We start from the raw sequence: 20,954 nt of genomic DNA on the forward strand, positions 1-20,954 counted from the left end.
TGAAAGGACTTTAGATGGCAACACTCCTTTTAACTCATCTGTTAGGGGTGGAACGCGTTCCCCAAAAATGTGTTAAAAAGTCTAACCTCCCAGGAGCTCAGGGTGACTTAATTTAGAAATAGGGTCTTTACAGAGATAATCAAGTTGAAATGAGGTCACCGAGGTAATCTCTAATCCAATAGGACTGGTGTCCTTACAAAAAGGGGGCATTTAGACACAGACACACACAGAAGGAAAACAATCTGAAGAGCCACAAGGAAGACAGCCATGCGTAAGCTAAGTTGCACCAGAAGCTGGCAGAAGCCCGGAGAGGTCTGTAACAGATGCTTCTCTAGCACCTTCCAAGGGGCCACAACCCTGCTGACACCCAATCTAACTTCTGGCCTCCAAAGCTATCAGACAATACATTTTTCTTGTTCTAAGCACTGTCTGTGGTACTTGTTACAAAGCCCCGCGAAACTAATACACCCCCTCTAATAAATTCCATGTGGCCAGTCACCCTCACATCCAATGCCTTTTTAAAGGGCTCGTATGGAAATGTGTCGCGTAGATATGCAGTGAAACAAGCACAACAATATTCATAGTTTTACTTCGTTTCAGTTGGCACTGAATTTCCTTATAAATGCCTTCTGTGACAATGTTTGTAAATGAGGATGATAATATAGTCTCAACTGAGGCAAAACCATTCTGAATTAATCTAATCATTCTGACTGACAACACGGATATACTATAACGGAAACGCAAATATAAAGCAGCAATACTTCCAACTGGAAGGCAGAGGCGTTTTACATAAACCAGAATGTAAGACGATGCAAGTCATAAACAGCAAGAGACCACAGGCACTGAAAGGCAAAGTCAAGGAGAAGATCTGGAAAGCGCGAGAGAAAGAGACGTCATCACTTACCATGGAATGTCAGTAAGATTAACAGCTGACATCTCAGCAGACACAATGGCAACAAGAAGGCAGTGGGGTAACGCATTCAGGTGCTCAAAGGAAAAAAACCATCAACCAAGAACACTAAATCCGGCAAAGCTCTCAAACTAACTGTGAAATACCTTCTCAGACAGAAAAGGGAAAAAAAAAATTGACAACGTTTTGCTAGTGGCCACATCTTACGAGAAGTACTCAAGGAGATTGTTCAGGCTGAAAGCGAGTGAACTCAGACGGTAATTCAAGCCCACGCGAGCCAAAAAGGAAAAAAAAGAAAAGGAAAAGGAGGACCCGTAATGGTAATTATTTCACTACGAAAGGCAAAATAAACACTTTTTTTCTTCCTTTCATCTCTCAACTGATTTTAAAAGCAATTATATAAAAAATGTATATAAAATATTGCTGGGACTAGAATATACTGCATATAAATACACATGTGATATATGTACCAATAACAGCACATAAGAGGGGAGTAGGAGCAAAGCTGTAAGGGACGACAGGGCTAGGGATCAGAAATTGTAAAGTACTAATTATAACCGTGTGCTTGATGAGTTTATGACATTAACAGATGTACTATGCACACAAATCATGCCAGGAAAGGGGAGAAAGGAAATGGGCCCACGAGGGAGTAATTCCTCTATTCCACTGGAATTAAGCTAGAATAAAGGTGAAGCCGATTCTGAAAATTTACGATGTGTATGGCAAAACCTAAAGCAACCACTAAAAGTACACGCACCCACAAAAAAAAAAAAAAAATCAATAGTGAAACTAAAAGGCTACATTAGAAAACATTCACATTATGCAACAGAAAAAAGTAAAAGGGAATACAGGGGAAAAAAAGACATGAGCCGGGAAAAAATTTGTAAGACCTTGGTAACTGGATTCAAGCAGATTAAAGCAGGCATCTTCAGGTAGGTGTCCTCGTCAGCCCAGGCTGCTGTTAACAGACCCCCCGGACCAGGAGGCTGAAACAACACACGTCTATTTCTCACGCTTCTGAGGGCGGAAGTCCCCGGATCGGGAGGCCAGCACAGCTGGTCCCGCCCACAGCCCCCTCCCAGACTGCGCACCGCTAACCTCTGGTGGATCCTCACCCGACAGAGACGCGGACAGACAGCTCTCGGGGTCTCCTCTAAGGACAGTCCTTCCATTCATGAGGGTTCCACCCCTGCGGCCTAGTCGCCTCCCAAAGGCCCCGCCTCCATCACCTCTACCATTTTCAACATAGGAAGGGGGCGGGGGCTTCAGGTTGCTAATCAACTGACCTTGGGATAGGAGATTATCACATGAGTCCCATGCAATCACAAGGGTCCTTGTAAATGTGAGGCAGGCTGAGAGTGGTGTGGTGGGACAAAGACTGACCAGCCTTCACTGGCTCTGTAAAACGGAGGGGCCACCAGCCCAGGAATGACAGCAGCCTCCAGAAACAGGAAAAGGCAAGGGAAGAGTCTCACCCCTGGAGCTTCCGGAAGGGAACACAGCTCTACGGACACCTTGTTAGCCCAGGGAGACCCATTTCAAACTTCCGGTCTCAAGAACTGCAGAATAATAAAAGTTTACGTTGCTTTTGGCCACTAAATTGGTGGTAATATGTTACGGAGACACAAATTTCTGGTTCATTTTAAACATTACAAACAGAAATCAATGCACTCTAATAGCCTAAATTTGAAAAGTAAAGTGACTGACCCTGGTTAGTTCATCTAGTTTTCTTTTTTTTTTCAATTTTTAATGTCTATGTATTTTTGAAGGAGATCGAGAGACAGAGCAAGAGCAGGGAAGGGGCAGAGAGAGAGGGAGGCACAGAATCCGAAGCAGGCTCCAGGCTCCGAGCTGTCAGCACAGAGCCCGATGCGGGCCTCGAACTCGCGAACCTCGAGATCATGACCTGAGCCCAAGTCGGACGCTTAACTGACTGAGCCACCCAGGCGTCCTATTTCATCTACTTTTCTTAATCATATGCTTAAAATTTGAAGTTGCTTTAATAACAACAAAAGTAAGTGCACGACTTCAAAACAGAACATATTAAAAAGGGGAAAAGAGAAACTACTTTGTCTAGCATTACTGTACAATCACAATTGAGTCTTCATTCAGATGCAAGAATTGTATTAGGATCCCATGTATTTATCCATTTGTAATATCACAAAATTATGTTTACGTATGAAAAAATTTAAACTTTGTTTTAAAGCTTACCCTGACTAAATAATTGCTTTGGAGTGCAATTATGAAAATATGCTGCATATGCAAGAAATTCACATCTACACAGCCTTAAACATGATACAGAAAATAGGTCTACGTCCTCTCTAAGCATTTTCTGTATTTCTTTCAAATAAAAAAACTTACAAAGGCAGTTAAAACTCTATTCTTAACCCCTGATGAAATGCTGGATCCAGGCAATTATTGCAACAGTTGCTAAAATCATTAGGTGAAAAGCGGCTGGGGGGCTGCAGAACAGGAGTCCCGCTGACAACACCTGAACGCACGTCAACCTCCCTTGCACGAGAAGACACACGGACCTCCCAATGTGACGGAAACGCAAGTACACATCACCTCTGACATGTTCTCTCACCACCACCCACCTACGCACTTGTTCCAGCCCTGCCAAAACAAACAAAACGACGACGACGACGACGACTCCGGATCAAGCCTCCGGAGGTACCAGTGTAGAGAAATACACGGGATGGAGGAAATCCTAACCACCACCAAAAGGATGCAATCAACAAAATGCACAATACGACAGAAGCTACGGGACACTTGAATTTCTTCAACTGGTACACTGTCATTTACAAAAAGGCTGAGGGATCCGTATTTAAGAGATAAAACATCCAGGGCCGCCTGGGTGGCTCAGTCCGTTAAGCATCTATCGCGATTTCGGCACAGGTCCCGATCTCACAGTTCTCAATATCGAGAACACGGAGACTCGCATAGGACTCATACTGAGCATGAAGCCTGCTTAAGATTCTCTCCCCCTCCCTCCCTATCTCCCTTCCCCCTCCACTCCCCCTTCTGTTCCCTCCATCCCTCTCCCCCGCCCCCCCAAAAAAGAGACAGAACATCCAAATGCAACGAATGGACCGAGCTATATAAAACCATTTGAGATAATGAGGCAATTTCAACAATGACTGGATTGAGGGTATTAAGAAACTGGGGGATGAGGGGCGGAGTGGGCAGTAAATGCTACTGTGGTAGTATTGGGGGGGGGGGGGTGCTCTACATTTATATTACCAGTAGTCCAGTGGCAAAAGCACCAGATGGAATTTAGAGAGACCTCAGGCAGAATTCTAACCTTAAATCACAGACTACACAACTGTAATCTAAAGTAAGCTATCTGTCCATTTTCTCATTTGTGAAACAGGATACCACTATCTATTGGCCCATTTCACAGATTTTACAGTTGCTGAAAAGATAAAGTAATAATAAAGTGGTCTAAAATGTAAATAATGATCTTGGTGAGGCTTCTTCACAGCAGGTATTTGCCATAAAAATATATTCCGCATAAACTATTTTTACTAATGACTGACCCACCGTAACCAGGTTCTGCTGACTTTTTTAAAATACATTTTCTGCGGAACGAGTCCCTCTGATCCTTTTTTTGCTCGTCTTACATACACTAGGCTAAAGAACAGTAAGAGTGCCACAGCTGAAAAGGACGGAAGGTTCTCAGACTGTCTTTCTCTGTCACTCGCTACTGGGGAGACAAGGGGTGGGTGTCCTTTGTATGAGGTCTCCCACCTTCCTTTACCCGCTGGGTCGAACGTAATTCTTTTCACTAACTCACTGTAGCCCAAAGGAGAACTGTATGCTACAAATGTGATTATTAACCACTTACGAGTGTCTTTTTTAAAAGTACCAGACAACCTTCACGAGGTTTTTTGCCTAAACCAACACAACAGAGTCAATTTAACTAATCTGAGGACAAAACTGCTGAAACATTCAACCTCTTACGTAATTCTAATCACTACTCTTATCTGCCAGCTGTCTTCACTCATTCATCCGTTCTCGCTCCCTCCCCCAAGCCCTCTCCCCGCCCTCATTTTCCTTGGAGCTACCTCTCAAATCCCCCCAAGCTCCTTGTCCGCCCCTCCCAAGAGCCTCCTCCGGCTGGAGCGGCCAGCCTGCCTTCCGGGTAAGCGTCCAGTCTGCGGCACCTTCACCTTGCCACGTGGCAGTCTGGTCTCCCAACCAGACTGCAAGTCCTCTGAGGACAAGGGCTGAAAGGGAAAGAGCCCTACATTCCACGTCCCCCGACCTGGTGAACACTCACGGATTCCGACGGCCCCACTGCTGTTAGGGGGTGAACGGGACCCCCCTCCCCCCCCCCATAAAGGTATCTGTAGTCCTGACCCTCAGGACCTCACAATGTGACCCTATTTGGATAATCCAGTGAGAGGTCATTAGACTGGTCATTAGAGTGGGCCCTAACCCAGTACGACTGGTGTCTCTGCGAAAGGGGAAACGTGACAGAGACAGACAAGAGGGACGGCCATGTGAGACAGGGGCGCAGGGGGAAAACGCCAAGCAAAGATGAGGCAGAGGCCTGGGGGATGCATCTATAGGCCAAAGACCGCCAACAAGCGCCAACAGCTTTGGGAAGGGCGGAGAGGGCTCTCCCGCAGCCCTCCAAAGACCCAACTCACGGCTCACTCCGGCATTCCGGACCTCTGGCCTCTACAACCTGGAGACAATACCCTTTTGTTCTTTGAAGCCACTCGAGTTTGGGCGGTTTTAAGAAACTAATACAAACGGGGGCGGGGGGGGGGGGGGGGGGGGGGGGGGGGGGGGTGCCTGGGTGGCTCAGTCAGTTAGCCACCGACTCTTCATATAGACTCAGGTCATGATGTCCACACTTCCGAGATCAAGTCCCACACTGGGCTCAGTGCTGATGGCACAGAGCCTGCTTGGGATTCTCTCTCCCCCTCTCTCTCTGCCCCTCCCCTGCTCTCTCTCAAAATAAATAAACATTAAAAAAAAAAAAAAAGACCTAATACAAATGGGGTTTAAGAAAATGAAAACATGGGTTACTGGAGGGATTGTGGGAAGGGGGATGGGCTAAATGGGTAAGGGGCGGGGCGCCTGGATGGCTCAGTAGGTTGAGCGTCTGACTTCAGCTCCGGTCATGGCCTCGCAGTTCGTGGGTTCGAGCCCCGAGTCGGGCTCTGTGCTAACAAACAGAGCGAGCTTGGAGCGAGCCCAGAGCCTGCTTCAGATTCTGTGTGTGTGTCTCTCTCTCCCCCTCCCCTGCTCATGCTCTGCCTCTGTCTCTCAAAAATAAATAAATGTTAAAAAAAATTTTAAGTGACCACATCATCATGTTTCAGAGTCAGTAATAAATATAGATTGTTTGCAGAAATGACAGAAGGAAAATAAGGCAACATTTACCAACCGCTCCTACCAGGCATATAATTCTGGTGGTTTTACAAATGTTCCATCATTAAATTTCACTTCTCAACTGGGCCACACCTATCCAAACCAGCCGTCTCCCTGTTACAGTACAAAGTAACACTTAACGAGAGCCTTGTGAACTCTGATGTCAACCAAAAACGTCACCCAAATAAATATCCTTTCTCGAATAATCCATTCTAGATTTATCATGTATAAATTTACCTAAATCCTAACTTTTTCCACCTTTATTTGTAAGATCTCCAGTTGTGAGATACCCAACCCAGCAAAATATCACAAAGGAGCCAGCCACTCGATAAATGTTAGAAATCTCTATCGAAGCTCCTCAGGAAAGCTGAAAATTACTGAAGTCACATTCAACTGTCCAAAGTCGGCTAAGATGATCTAATTCATCACCATTAACAGAAAATGGCAAGAACATCACAACAAAGCCAGGCTGTCAGGGCTGAAATGGTCTAGTTACTGCGACCCCGACCCCGCTCCAGAAGTGAAAGGTGAAAGACAAGGAGAGAATTACAGCAACCAGGCAGGCGGCAGGCACAGCAGGACTGCAGAGTGCTGAGAGGGCCAGTGACAGGCGGCCACTCAGTCTTTTAGGGACAAAAACAACAAAAGTACAGAGAGCACAAAACAGGTGGCAGATTTCACTTGTTAGTTTAAAAAGGGCCCTCTAGGGGCGCTTGGGTGGCTCGGTCGGTTAAGCGTCCGACTTCGGCTCAGGTCACGATCTCGCACTCCGTGGGTCCGAGCCCCACGTCGGGCTCTGTGCTGACAGCTCTGAGCCTGGAGCCTGTTTCGGATTCTGTGCCTCCCTCTCTCTGCCCCTCCCCCGTTCATGCTCTGTCTCTCTCTGTCTCAAAAATAAATAAACATTAAAAAAAACTTAAAAAAAAAAAGGCCATCTAGTGTGTTGTCACACAAGAAGGTTGCCAGTATCCAAGTGTGGTTACAGGGTTAAGGCTTGATTTTCATGGGGGGGGAAAAAACCACATCAGAAGTCAAGACTGCTTCTTCCTCCAACTTTCGCTTTGTCAAGTTGACAAAGTCAAGGCATAGACTTCACCAAGCATGGGAACATGTCAGGTCTTTGTTGAACTGGGTTCCCAGTCTGGGAGAGGGTAAACCTCCTCAAATCTAAACAATGTAGCGAGTCAAATGAAACTAACTAATAGACAAAAGAAACTGGTTAAAAAAAAAAAAAGGTGTCTTTTCAGGAAGTATATGCAAATAATGACAATAAGAATAATAAATTTACCTAGCAGAATCAAGGCCCAGTATTTCTGGGTTTTGATCAATTATATCTATTTAGTTTGAGCCTTTGACATTTCAAAATTGTTCCAACTTTTGTTCACCTTTAAATAAATTACCCTGACTACTATCAGTCTGAGAACATCATCAGGGTTACACCCTTAAGTCCATCACATAATGAATGACAAACACTCCATTTCTATTCCTCACCAGTTCCTAGACGAACCATCATTCAAGGCTGTAAGGTGCAAACATTCTAAATATTATACCTTGGAGAACCTGGGTGGCTCAGTCAGTTAAGCATCGGTTATTGATTTCGGCCCAGGTCTCGATCCACAATTCATGAGTTCAAGCCTCACATCGGGTCCTGCGTTTACAGTGCAGAGCCTGCTTGCGATTCTCTCTCTCTTTCTTTCTTTCTCTCTCTCTCACTCCCTCTGTCCCTCCCCCACTCTCTCTCTCAAAATAAATAAACTTTAAAAAAAAAAAAAATATATATATATATATATATACACATACAGTATCTTGTTTTCCAGAAACAAGAACACCCTTCTTCCCCTACTATTTCAAAACATTTTCCTCATGCAAATTTCAAATTGCCAATTGCTATCCCCAAGGTACCACCGTAATCATCCTGCATGTATCTTCATAAAGCAAATTAAATACCAGGGAATCTTTCCAACATCGGCAAAAAACAAAACAAAAACAAACATTGTTGTGGAACAATATTCTAGAAAAAAAGACAGTAGCTTCTTCAAAGTTATGCCTAATTTTTTGAACTGAGATAATCACATACAAATCAGAATAATTGTTTTTGTCTACAGAATCTCGTATCACAAACATATTTTCCATTCCAAAGAACAGAAGGCTTTTATTTTATTCCCTCCTTGCCCCTAGAACCTCCTGCACTGTTTACTTTATATGTGCCCAGATGGGCTCCTGGTATGATCGTAATTTGAAACAATTACAAAGTTCTCTCGTCAAGGATCCCTGAAAGACCCACACAGACCAATACTGTAGAAATTAACAAAATTTACTTTCCATAATTTTAGACCTTTAAAAAAATGCTACTAGATGGGAATTACAGGAAATTTGCTGACATCAGAAGTTAATTGCTCTCAGGATGCCTGGGTGGCTCAGTAGGTTGAGCGTCCGACTTCAGCTAAGGTCATGATCTCACAGTTGCGGAGTTCAAGCCCGGCATCAGGTTCGCTACTGTCAGGGTGGAGCCCGCTTCGGATCCCCTTTCGCTCTGCCCCACCCCCACTTGCTCTCCCTCTCAAAAATAAATCAAAGTAAAAAAAAAAAAAAAAAGAAGTTAACTGCTCCCTCACAGCACAATTCAGTAAACAATTATATGTTAGTAAGAGAGCCAAACCCACAAATACCTTATCAAACAAAAAACAAAACCCTCTCTTAACCATAAATTTACGAGCCATTAGACTAAAAAACAAATAAATAAATAACCTAAAACTTTGCTTCATCAATCACTTGCGCATCCTAAGACCAGGATCCGTAAAATACTCACTTGCAAACTTTGACGTGACTACACTGTCAAAGCGAACTTGTGAGCCCCGTCTTAACTCGCACAGTTCACGGCACTCGCGTCCTCTCCTTATGAGGACAAGAAGTCCTATCAATAATGGTCATGTAATGATTTTAGCTTCACAGCACAAAGGCCTTCCACATGAATCATCTCATTTCACATGCATCCACTCATGGGGTCTAATGGGAATTACTATTCCATTTCGTAGCTGAAATCCAAGTACCAATAATTAATGAAGCGGGACTCAAACCTACACACATACACACACACACACACACACACACACACAGCTTAGAAGTTAGAGACAAAAATTCCCAAATTCTTGTTTAAAAAAGAAGGAGAAACAATTTTGTCCCAACCATGAAAGCTTCAACATACTGGCTTGTGGACATCATCACAGGCTTGGAAGTCGAGAACTCTGGACCCCATCCCTAGTTGCTGTGGTGGCGACCTGAAGCCTAGGTCTCCAACCTGTGAAAACGGGGTTACTATTACCTGAGCCTTCCTAACCCCAAGTGGATCTTCAAGACGACAGCCAGAGAAAGTATGAAGCTAACAACAACAAAAAAGCCCTAAATAACTTTGAAATGATCCTGAAATATCTCAAAGACCAGTCTATACATAGGTTTGGTTTTCTTAGGTATGGCAGCAGTGTTGCATTGTTAGATATGTCGTCTTTTTGTTTTAGGCAGGTTTCTTGTTTAGCAATATTTTGGCTTTTATCCAATTTCATAGTCCCTTCACCATAATACAGAAAAATGTAATCTATTTAGATTTAATGTAATGAATGCAGTAGGGCTTATTCCACTTCATTTTTGTCTTCTGTTTATCACTTTTTCCCCCCTTCTTGTTTTTCCCATCTTCCTGCCCTCAGAGTTTGAGTGATGGTTTACATTTCTGCTGGTTTGGAAGCAAGAAAATTTGTTTCTTGTGTGGACTCGTATTTATCTATCCTTGAGTTTCAATATGCATACGTAACTTTAAATTTTCTAATACTGGGGCTTGTGGGCCCGGGGGGGGGGGGGGGGGGGGGTTAACTACCCACTGAATACTTTTCTACCCCATCTTGTTACTGTCATCTTTAAAAAAAAAAAAAAAAAAAGGAACTTTTATTTTTTTTTTAATTTTTTTTTAACGTTTATTTATTTTTGAGACATAGAGCATGAACGGAGGAGGAGCAGAGAGAGAGGGAGACACAGAATCGGAAGCAGGCTCCAGGCTCTGGGCCATCAGCCCAGAGCCCGACGCGGGGCTCGAACTCACAGACCGTGAGATCGTGACCTGAGCCGAAGTCGGACACTCAACCGACTGAGCCACCCGGGCGCCCCAAAAAAGGAACTTTTAATAATCAATGTAATTAAATATACTGACACATTTTTATCAATTCCATTGTTTCATGATCCCTACAACTTTCCTCTGAACTTACATTTTCTCGGGCTAAATACACATTTTAATGATACCTAAAGAGAGGCAATAGTTGTTGGTAAACTCTCTTGGTATTTCGTGGTCTGCCCCTTCCTCCTCTCCAGCCTCCAAGGACTCCTTCCGTGCAGACCAGCTACAGATTCTAAAAGCAGCACATCATCTGTCCCATGACTGCATACCTTCGCTTGCATCTGGAATCCCCCCTTTCTTGCCCATGCAATACATGACTTCATTTCACAAAATTCAAATCTCTTCTGTGAAGCTTTTCCCCTGAATTCCTCTTCTCTCTCCCAGAGTGGACCACTTTCTCTTTCACGTGTGTGTATCATTACTTATGCAAAAACCATCTCCTTACACTCGTCTTTTGTGTCTCCCCTCCTTCCCAACCTTTTTCTCATCGTGGTATACACAGACAACAGTAACCGTAGAGCCCACAAAAATATACAGAGAAGGCTGTTCTCACCGGGATGTGACTGGTCAAGGATCTCTGGTCAATCCGGATGGCTCCTGGCTGCCCAGTGGCCACGAGGATTACTTTCTCAGCACATCTATAAACCAGTCAGGACACACTCCAGGGGAAGCTCTGTGAGGCCAGGGCTTATCATGGTCATCTCTGTATTCTCAGTACCCACACACACCCTGATAATCGTGTAGTTCTCCATTCAGATTTCCTGAAAGTACTTACTGAAGAAAAGGCACTCTCTACACACACCCCCAAAAAACCCAAAGAACAAACAAAAAAAGCACGTCACTATCAGCTTAATAACAGTGCCCGTTATTCCCCCGAATAGTCCCCATCCTCCCATGGAGAACACTTACCATCAGGCAGAAGACTTATTGGGTCACTAAAACACCAAAAGAAAATCAAAGGCAACGGTACTCTAACTCGGCTAAAAGATGCTGTGATTTAAACCAGCATTCACAAGCCTGAAATGCATGGATGGTTCCCACACCTAAAGCATTTCGAGAAGAACATCTGTGAGCCATCACTGAAATAAACATCACTTCTCGGTTTAAGTTGGACATAAATTTTTACTGGCACGCAGCCTTAGACATGTGGATTACTACAAACGGGATTACCGGCAAACGTCTACACTCTGTAGCCACTACACCATTTTTTAAAAAACAGCTAATGGTCTTTCTCACAGAGAAGCAACAGAAAAGCCTAAGCCAGAGAACATCTAGGATCATGAAATCATGAAGAGCTGCAATCAGGTCCTCTGTTAAATATCTTGTACTTGACGTCATCACAACGTTCTTCTGGATGGAGCGCGTCTGCGAAAGCAAAGACTTAATAACTTTGCTTTTTCCAAAGCAAAGTATACTTAAATGGTCTCCCCTCACCTCCCTCTTTAACACAAAGCCTAAGCGTGGGGCTTTAAACGATCAAACTTTAGTTTTAGGGATTTTCAACAACACCGTGTGTCCGGTTTCAAGTTTTCAGTCCAGCAACCCATACGTAACTCTTCACAAGGTCTAGCATTTACCTTTCTCTTACAATCCTTAAAGTACTTTACACATATTAAATAATCCTGTTCCAGCCGTGAGGCGGGGAGAGAAGTTTTAGATAAGATACGAAAGTAGGCTGGGTAACTACACTGCAGGCCAGCAAGAGACGTGGTTCCAGGAGCGGAAAGAGGCATGAACAATAGGAAGGTATGAAAGGAAATAAGGCCTGAAGCTGACTTTAATGCACACAGCCCGTTCTCACAGTGGCAAAGAGTTGGTGTGCTTTTTCTCTCTAGTATAAAGAATAAGGTAAGATTTCTCATCGAAAGGTGGTATTCCCAACTTCCCTAAACTTCTAAAACATGGTTGAGAATGTCACAAATTAGACCGTTTTTATTCCCAGACAAAAGGAATAAAATCTTTCTACGAACTATTCAAAACAGAGAACGACAATCTACATTCTTGGTTTGTAATATCAGACTCTGATCCACCTCAACATAAATCTGTGCTTTCACAGTGTAATATACTACCACTAAGCTATTTCTTGTGATGAAAATGAACTTCAGGAACCGCACTGCATAAAAGAAATTTCAATTCTGCTTACTAACATTTGTTGAGGCCACGAACATTAATCAGTAGTGCCCCAGGATCCTTTCCATGCCCAGGGGAGCAAATCACTTTAGAAGGGTAGAATAACAAGAACCTCCACCGCCATTACATAAGTGATTACCATGAGCCAGATAGAATTTTGTCTTCTTCTTTTTTTTTTTTAATTTGAGAGAGAGCGAGCAAGGGAGAGCAGGAGAGGAACAGAGAAAGAGAGAGTCCCAATCAGGCTTCACAGTCAGCATGGAGCCCAGGGTGGGGCTCCATCCCATGACCCTGGGATCAGGACGTGGGCCAAGATCAAGAGCCGGACCAGGTCAAGAGTCGGACGCTCAAACTACTGAGCCACCCAGGCTCATTTTATCCCTATTATACAGATAAGGAAACCATCGCATGCAGAAGTAACTTGTCCAAGGTCACACAACGAAGTAAACAAATGTGGAACCTCCATCAAGGGCAATAATTCAAAATTCTTTTGAATGATATCAGAAAAGAAGAAAACTTCAAACCTGAGTAAACAGTTACATAGAATAGCCTGCTAATGAATAAAATGGCAATATCACTAACTTCTACTACATGCTTTTCAAGGAAGAAACATGCATTTACTTTGGACTGTCACTTTCCACGAACAAAACTGGGAACCTAGGCATAACTCATATTTAACTGTATCTAATTCCACGCTCCTTATATTATCTAAAACAGGATTAGAAGCAACCTACTAAATGGGAGAAGTATTTGCAAATCATGTATCTGATAAGGGACTAATATCCAAGATATATATAGAAAGAACTCATTCATAGATTATTATTATTGCTCATTCAATAGCAAAAAAAAAAAAAAAAAAAAATCTGATTTTTAAAATGGGCAGAAGATCTGAACAGACTTTTTTCAAAAGACATATAGATGGCCAACAGGTCTATGAGAAGATGCTCATTGTTAATCCTCAAAGAAATGCAAATCAAAACCATGACGAGATACAAAACCTCATACCTGTTAGAATGTATCGAAAACACAAGAAGTAAGTGTTGGTGAGAACATGAAGAAAAGGAAACCTTTGTGCACTGCGGATGTGGAACATAAAATGGTACGACCACTATGGCAAGCAGAATGGAAGTTCCTCAAAAAAATTAAAAACAGAACTACCCCATGACCCTGCAATTCCACTTCTGGGTATTTATCTGAAGAAAAGGAAAGCACTGACTCAAAAAGATACAGGCAGCCCTATTTCCAAGGGCCAAGACATAGAAGGAACCTAAGTATCCACTGACGGATGCATGAATAAAAGAAATTATGGTATATGCATACGGTGGAATATTACTCGGCCATAAAAAAGAATGAAATCTTGCCACATGTTACACCATGGATCGATCCGAGGGCATTATGTTAAGTCAGACAAAGAAAGACAAATACCGTATGAACTCTCATATGTGGAATCTTAAAAACAAACAAAAAAACAAAAACAAAAAAAACCCCACCTCATACACCTCACAGACATAAAGAGAACAGACTGGTAGGTTGCAGTGGAAGGTGTGGGGGGAGGAAGGTAGTCAAAAAGTAAAAAGAAAAAATTAGTACATAAAATACGATTAAAGCTTCCAAAACGATAGCATCAATAATTTATAAACTCTCAAAGATCAGAGTATTGAGTTTTAGATCAAAAAGGAAACATGAGAAATATTTATTAAAGTGTCTAGTCTAATCCCCTTATTTTACAAATGAGAAAATTCAACTGGAACTTTTAAGAGAGACTTTCCCATATATACAGATCTAAATGTCAAAATGTGGACGAGAGGGGCGCCTGGGTGGCTCAGTCAGTTAAGCGCCCGACTTTGGCTCAGGTTGTGATCTCACAGTTCCTGAGTTTGAGCCCCGCTGGGACAGCTCGGAGCCTGGAACCTGCCTCGGATCCTGGGTCTCCCTCTCTCTCTCTGCCCCTCCCCCGCTCACGTTCTGTCTCTCTCAAAAAAAAAAAAAAAAAAATGTGGACTAGAATTTACCTTCTGGTCCAACTGTTTTAATACGCCATACTTTAGGATACACAACAAAACACTAGATTAAATTTCTGGAATCAAGCTACTAAAAGAAAATCTGATTTAGCCTGTAGATTAGACTACCTAAAGCTGAAAAACGAAGGTTTCTGGAAAGGAATTAATGCTACTAAGTAAACAAATAATAATCTTAAATAATCTTTCCTGAGACTGTAAAAGTTTCAGGAGAGCTAGAAGAAACAGGACTTCAAAGCCAGGAAGAAAGACACGTGCACATAACACAACGGAGGTGCACTTCATCTCTGGGCGCCCGTCAAAGGCCTGGAAGCGAGTAAGACAAGAAGCCACGCTGTGATCCAGTCTGGCTGAAACTGACCACATGGGTCACGGTAGGGTAAATCATTAACCTGCTCTGAGATCCAGTATAAAAAGATTAGCCAGAGGACGAAGGTAAGCAAAACTACATGATACAAAAGACAGTCTTTCTACACATTCCACGCACTCGAATGCGGTATTTAAAACTACACTTTTAAAGCATATTAGAAGTTCCAAATCCCAATGGTCTTACCTCTGCTTGTGATAATAAGTACCCAAGATTAGAATAAACCCACCATCGCTTATAAAATTCTATTTCTACTGACTATATAACTTTATCCTCTAATGATCAATAAATAACCGGTCAACAACCTAGTGGCCTATCACCATACCTTACTGAGTTAACAATCTCGCCATATTATCATTTTAAATATTAAACTCTCCGTGCTTCCCCTGCCACTGTACAAACGTAAAACCTGGCAAGACAATCAGTCATGGGGAAAACTGAAATGTAAAATTTTATCTAGGGTGTGAGCTCCATTAAGTTCTTTTAAAAATGACAAAATATGCTCTGGCAGGTAAAGGAAGTTATTTTCTTTTTGCTTAAGAGTTTTCAAACTCTTTTTTACAGAATATTTTCCAAATCTTCTGTAAGGAGAATGAATAATTTTTAATAACAAAAATATATCTTAGCCAAAATCAGAAGACTAGCAGGCTTAAATAAAACTTTTATAATACTTATTCTAAACGTTTTGTCCACTAAGCCTCCTCAAACACATGCTCAAGCATTCCTTACCAGTATGTAACCATTTACGTGATAAAAAAAGAAAAAACAAAACCTCCTTATTTTTGAAATTTTTCTCTCTAAAATTAAGTTACAATAAAAACAGCAAAAATTAGTAAAACAACGGCAACCCACTTTGAGTGTTCCATAGAAACACTATTGTCTACTAATAAAATATTAGTAAAAATTATTTTAATAAAAGATTTACATCCACCCTATTTCCTGAGAAAAAACAAAGAATTTTATTATTTAATACAATACTGTGAGTACATGAAGACACTCTCACTCTCTCTCTCTCTCTCTCTCTCTCTCTCTCTCTCTGACACACACACACACACACACACACACACACACACACACGGGGGGGGGGGGGGGGCGGCGAGGGGCGGCAATCAACATGTCACAGGGTGTGAGAAGTTTTCCTTCCTTTCCTTTCCTTCTGGAGTGATGATAAGCTGCACTGACCGTCCCTACATCTTAAGTCTTACTGAGTGACCTCGATGAGACTCCAAACCATAAGAAAAGACAAATAGCCAGCCTCGCCCGTGCCTTTCTTTCAAGAAGTAGTTTAAAGGTTACCATGCGTCGGGTGCCGTCCTAGGGACTGGCTTTTAAGAAGTAAACCTGTCAGAGCCAACAAGAGCTAACCTGTGGCCTTGGCCTCATGGACACCACACTGTAAGGGCTCTCCCTACTCCCTGACCCGTGACTGGGAGTGAGCAAGCAGCCAGGCCGGCGTCACCCCCCCACCCCCATCTACCGGCAACAACTTCTCCTTTATCCAGTGCCCCTCCCCAACAATCGCTTCCCAGCCTTGACTTCTACAACCCAAACAGGAAACAATAATGGTCAGCTGACGCTAATATGTATGAGAGAGTCCCCACTACTGTGCTAAGAGCACCTGCCTCCGTGTAACGGCCAGGACCCATACTATAACTTCCTAGTCCTGTCCTAGGCCACCCAAAACTGCTCTACCAACTTCCACCTCAATTTTCAACCCTTTACATGTATCCAGTCACTTTTCCCATCATTTCACAATTATCACATACATGCTATTAGGTAGCTACTCTGTGAAATCTGAAGCCGGCAAAATAAACGTATACTATTTTTTTTTTTTTTTTGAAGTCTTGAGAAAAAGAGAGAGAGAGAGAGAGAGAGAGATCACACACATGCAAACGGGGAAGAGGGAAGAGGCAAGAGAGAGGGAGAGAGAGAATCCCACCCAAGCAGGCTCCCCACTGTCGGCACAGAACCCAGAGTGGGATTTGAACCCACACACCGTGAGATCACGACTTGAGCCGAAATCAAGAGCCAAAGGCTTCACCAACTGAGCCAGCCAGGCACTCTGAAAATATATTATTTCATGGACAAATAATAGCATGAGGTATTTCCAGAGATATGTTTGCAAATTTATTATTCACTGCAATCTAAACGTAATCACTCATTTAAGCCAGGCTATAACACTAACTTAAGAAAAACTGATTTTCACATGTTAGCAGAACGATGGTGATCCAGGGTAAGACATATCGAAAAGATTTGTTTTTAACAGCTACTTAATCCAAGGAAGGTATTGCCAATTTGCCCAGAGACCTTACGTCGACAAATGAAAAAATTAGGTAAACTTTATTTTCTAGAACAAAATTCCAACTCATCATAAATATCGCCAAAGATGCTGATTCTCTGAGTAGTAAGCATCATTCTCCTTCGGTCCAACTCGTCTTCCGTCTAACACTCCATACACACCCCCAACCTCATCCATGCCAACCAAACTCACTTCCGCCAGACATGGGTAGGAGAAATGCAGGGCTCTGGGAAGCTGTTCTATTGTATGCAAAAGTTAGCCCTACACCAAACTGCAGAAATAAATTAGAGTCCTTCCCCTCAAGGCCTTCACAGTCTAATAAAGAGACAACAGAAAAATTTTCAGTACAGTAGGATTAATGCCACGGAGATTACAAAAATTCTGTGAAATTATACGAGGGGGAGAGAGGGCGAGGAGGGACAGGGGCAGGATTAGATTAGGATAAGGCTACCAGCTTGAGAGACAGGTATGCCCTCACCAGACAAGAGGTGAAAGGAGAGTGTTCGAAGCTTAGCAAAACAGCACCTACAAAGGCATAAAGGTAAATATCTTTGCTTTTCTTGACTGTCAATTTTGTAACTCTCAGAAGATGGGTTGCAGTCTTCCCTCAAGAGATTACAGATTACTGTGGGGTGCTTGAGCGGCTCAGTCATCTGAGCGTCCGACTTTGGCTCGGGTCACGGTTTCACAGTTCGTGAGTTCAAGCCCCACGTTGGGCTCTCTGCTGACAGCATGGAGTCTGGAGCCTGCTTCGGATTCTGTGTCTCCCTCTCGGTCTGCCCCTTCCCTGCTCATGCTCTGTCTCTCTCTCTCTCTCTCTCTCTCTCTCTCTCAAAAACAAATAAACATTAAGAAAAAAAAAATTTTTTTAAAGATTACAGATTACTTTGAGATATTTAGAGTTATTTTGGGAGTGCATCAGCATTTATTCAAATATGAAGACAGACACATCCAATTCTAACACTAGTTTTTGGAACAATCTTATTTGACCAGGCACTGATATTTCCCTACTCACCAGTAAGACGCACAAATACATGTTTAAATGCACTTGAGTGAAAGCCCTAGAAAGAGCTTAAGAGTCTAACATTCTTCGGGTCAGATGGCATGACTTAGTGTTTGACTTGGCAAACCTCTTCCTCATTCTCCTAATCTAATTAAAGCATATATATTTATTGTTATGTTAACCTGAATATTGTTTGTGTCCCTCAACTAGAATATATACACTATGAAAAGCAGGGACCGCCCTGATCACGACTGTTCCCCCCCAGCACTCAAGCCAGTCTTGGCACTTAGCAGGCGCTAAGCATGTATCTGATATACTTGAGTGAACAAATGGTCAGTAAAAAGGAAACACATCGCTCCTGAAGCAAGAGACTCTGACAGTGAACTATGACCAGACAATCTGTATAGCTCAGCAATCTGGCAAGATTATCACTTTCAAAGACTTAATTATCACATTCCTTCTGAAACAAGATAATTGGCACACCTAACAATAATGAATCCAAAAGATCCTGGGGAATCGTTTTAATCTAGTCCCTTTAACATCACTGCTTTCCTAAACTGTGTATTTATGAGAAAGAACAAACATCCATTTGGGGAAATGGATTCTTCAACGGTTCACTCTTCAATGATTTAATGCTGTGCGATTTTAATCCCACCTGACTTCAGCCATTTTTTGTGCTGTTTCCCAGCGCGCAGTATAGATTCTGCTTCTGAAGCCTCTTTCCAATCTGATTCGCCGCTCCTTAAAGAAAGGCATATACAATGTACTACTCTTAAGCCGAAGCTTGCTTGGGGAGCTCCTGTATGCGATCAGGTGCACAAAAAGGGCCCGCAAGACACAAAACAGAAGGAAAGATTTCAGGAGTCTTTAATAACACCATCACTAGGCCCACGTTGCAAAGAGTTAACTTTCTTTCCGTGAGGGCTCCCAATTATGATCCCTAGATGGTGGCTCATGTGCAGCTAATGGAACGAATTTGCCCCATCGCGTGGAAAACTGTGGCCTTTCTGGCCAATCACAAAAACAAGATTCAAACGCCCCCACGTTTTGCTTTAATGCATTCGGGACTTTGCAACAGGCATTAGCACTTGTCCCTTAAAGTCTATTTCAAAGCCCCCAACGAAACCCCAACAACGAGCCCGTACAGAAATACTTCCAGCCACACACAGATGTGTCTGGTGTTATTAAAGTAAACAATCGACGGGAGAGCTTAAGCTGTTTTCTAGATTAACGTGGATTCGCAAAGACGAGACTGCCACCTGGACACATGGCTGGAAAACGGAGAGCTCGTTGCTCAGCAAGGGCAGAAAATAGGAAAATTTTCAACAGCACTTATTTAAAGTTTCCACCTTCACACACACCCCCTTCCCCTGAAGCACCGGGTGGGGGCCTCGGCCTCGCCAGAGGCGCGGGGAGGAAATCTGCACTTGACTTCCGTCCTCTCCCGGCAGGAATGAGACCCTGCCTTCCCGCCCCGCGGACCCCCCCACCCCCGCCCGGGGCCACCTCCCCGCTCCGCGCGCCGCCCGACGGAAACGGAGAGGCGTCCTTCCACCTCCGACCCCGGCCGGGGGCCGCGCGCCCACAGCCCGGGGTGCGCCTCGCCGCTCCGCCCCGGCGCCGCGGGAAGACTTGAGCAGTTGAGCCCGGGGGCGCTGACGACCGGTGCCCGCGCCCCGCCACGTCCGGCACGGTCGCCCCCGCGCCGGCCACCCTCGCGCCGCCCCGGCTCGCCGGGCGCCTCCCCGCTTCCCGGGGGGCAGCTGAGCCCCCGCGCTCCCCGCCCGCCGCCGTCCAACCGCCCCCGCCCGGGCCGCGGGCCCCCGGCCCCCGCGCTAGGCCCCGCGGGCCCGCGGCCCGGGCGAGGGGCGGGAGACAAGGGCCGCGGCCGGCCGGCCGGCCGGCCGCCCGCCCGCCCGCGGGGGTCCCGGGCCGCCCCCGCCGCCCTCCCGCCGCACCTACCATGGTACAGATGGAGGCGAATTTGGAGACTGTCATTAGGATTTCCATCCGCCCAACGCCATCTTCCACCCAATCACAGCGGCGGCGGCGGCGGGCGGGGGAGGAGAGGAGCCGGGCCGCCCGCTCGCACCGCAGCCCGCGGGCGGACCCCCAGCCGCCGAGGACCCACGCACCGAGCCTGCTCTGCCGCCGCTGCCGTCGTCGCCGCCGGCGCTCCGGCACTCCCCGCCTCGGGCCCCAGTCCCCGCCCGCCCGCCCCCGGCTCCTCCCCGGCGCAGGGCGCAGCCGCTGCCTCGGGGCCCGCGCCTGCCCGCGAAGCCGCCCGCCGTACACCCCGCCCTGCGCGCTGGGGAGCCTGCTCCGCCGCGGCCCTAATGCCCTGCCAGCCCGACAGCTGCGCGGCCCAGCGGCGCGCCCCGCCCTCCCGCTGCGCCCCGCCCTCCCGCCGCGCGCTCCGACCGCTCCGCGCGGCCCCGCCCTCCCGCCGCGCGCTCCGACCGCCCCGCGCGGCCCCGCCCTCCCGCCGCGCGCGGCCCCGCCCTCCCGCCGCGCGCGGCCCCGCCCTCCCGCCGCGCGCTCCGACCGCCCCGCGCGGCCCCGCCCTCCCGCCGCGCGCTCCGACCACCGCGCGCGGCCCCGCCCTCCCGCCGCGCGCTCCGACCGCCCCGCGCGGCCCCGCCCACCCCGCCGCGCACGCCTCTTCGGCTCCGGAGCGCGC

General features: G+C 45.3%; 1 protein-coding gene across 2 annotated transcripts in view; it reads right to left on the minus strand.

The window, feature by feature from the left end:
• USP12 (ubiquitin specific peptidase 12) overlaps positions 1-20,661 on the minus strand; it is a 102,232-nt gene extending 81,571 nt beyond the window's left edge. For both annotated transcript variants that reach the window (XM_042938161.1, XM_042937917.1), the window contains exon 1: positions 20,237-20,661. In XM_042938161.1, coding sequence (XP_042794095.1) covers positions 20,237-20,284 — 48 coding nt within the window. In that variant the 5' untranslated portion in view covers positions 20,285-20,661. The remainder of the gene's footprint in view (positions 1-20,236) is intronic.
• Positions 20,662-20,954: the final 293 nt, after the last annotated feature.

This window comes from Panthera leo, chromosome A1 (genome assembly GCF_018350215.1).
Source record: "Panthera leo isolate Ple1 chromosome A1, P.leo_Ple1_pat1.1, whole genome shotgun sequence".
Taxonomy (NCBI): domain Eukaryota; kingdom Metazoa; phylum Chordata; class Mammalia; order Carnivora; family Felidae; genus Panthera; species Panthera leo.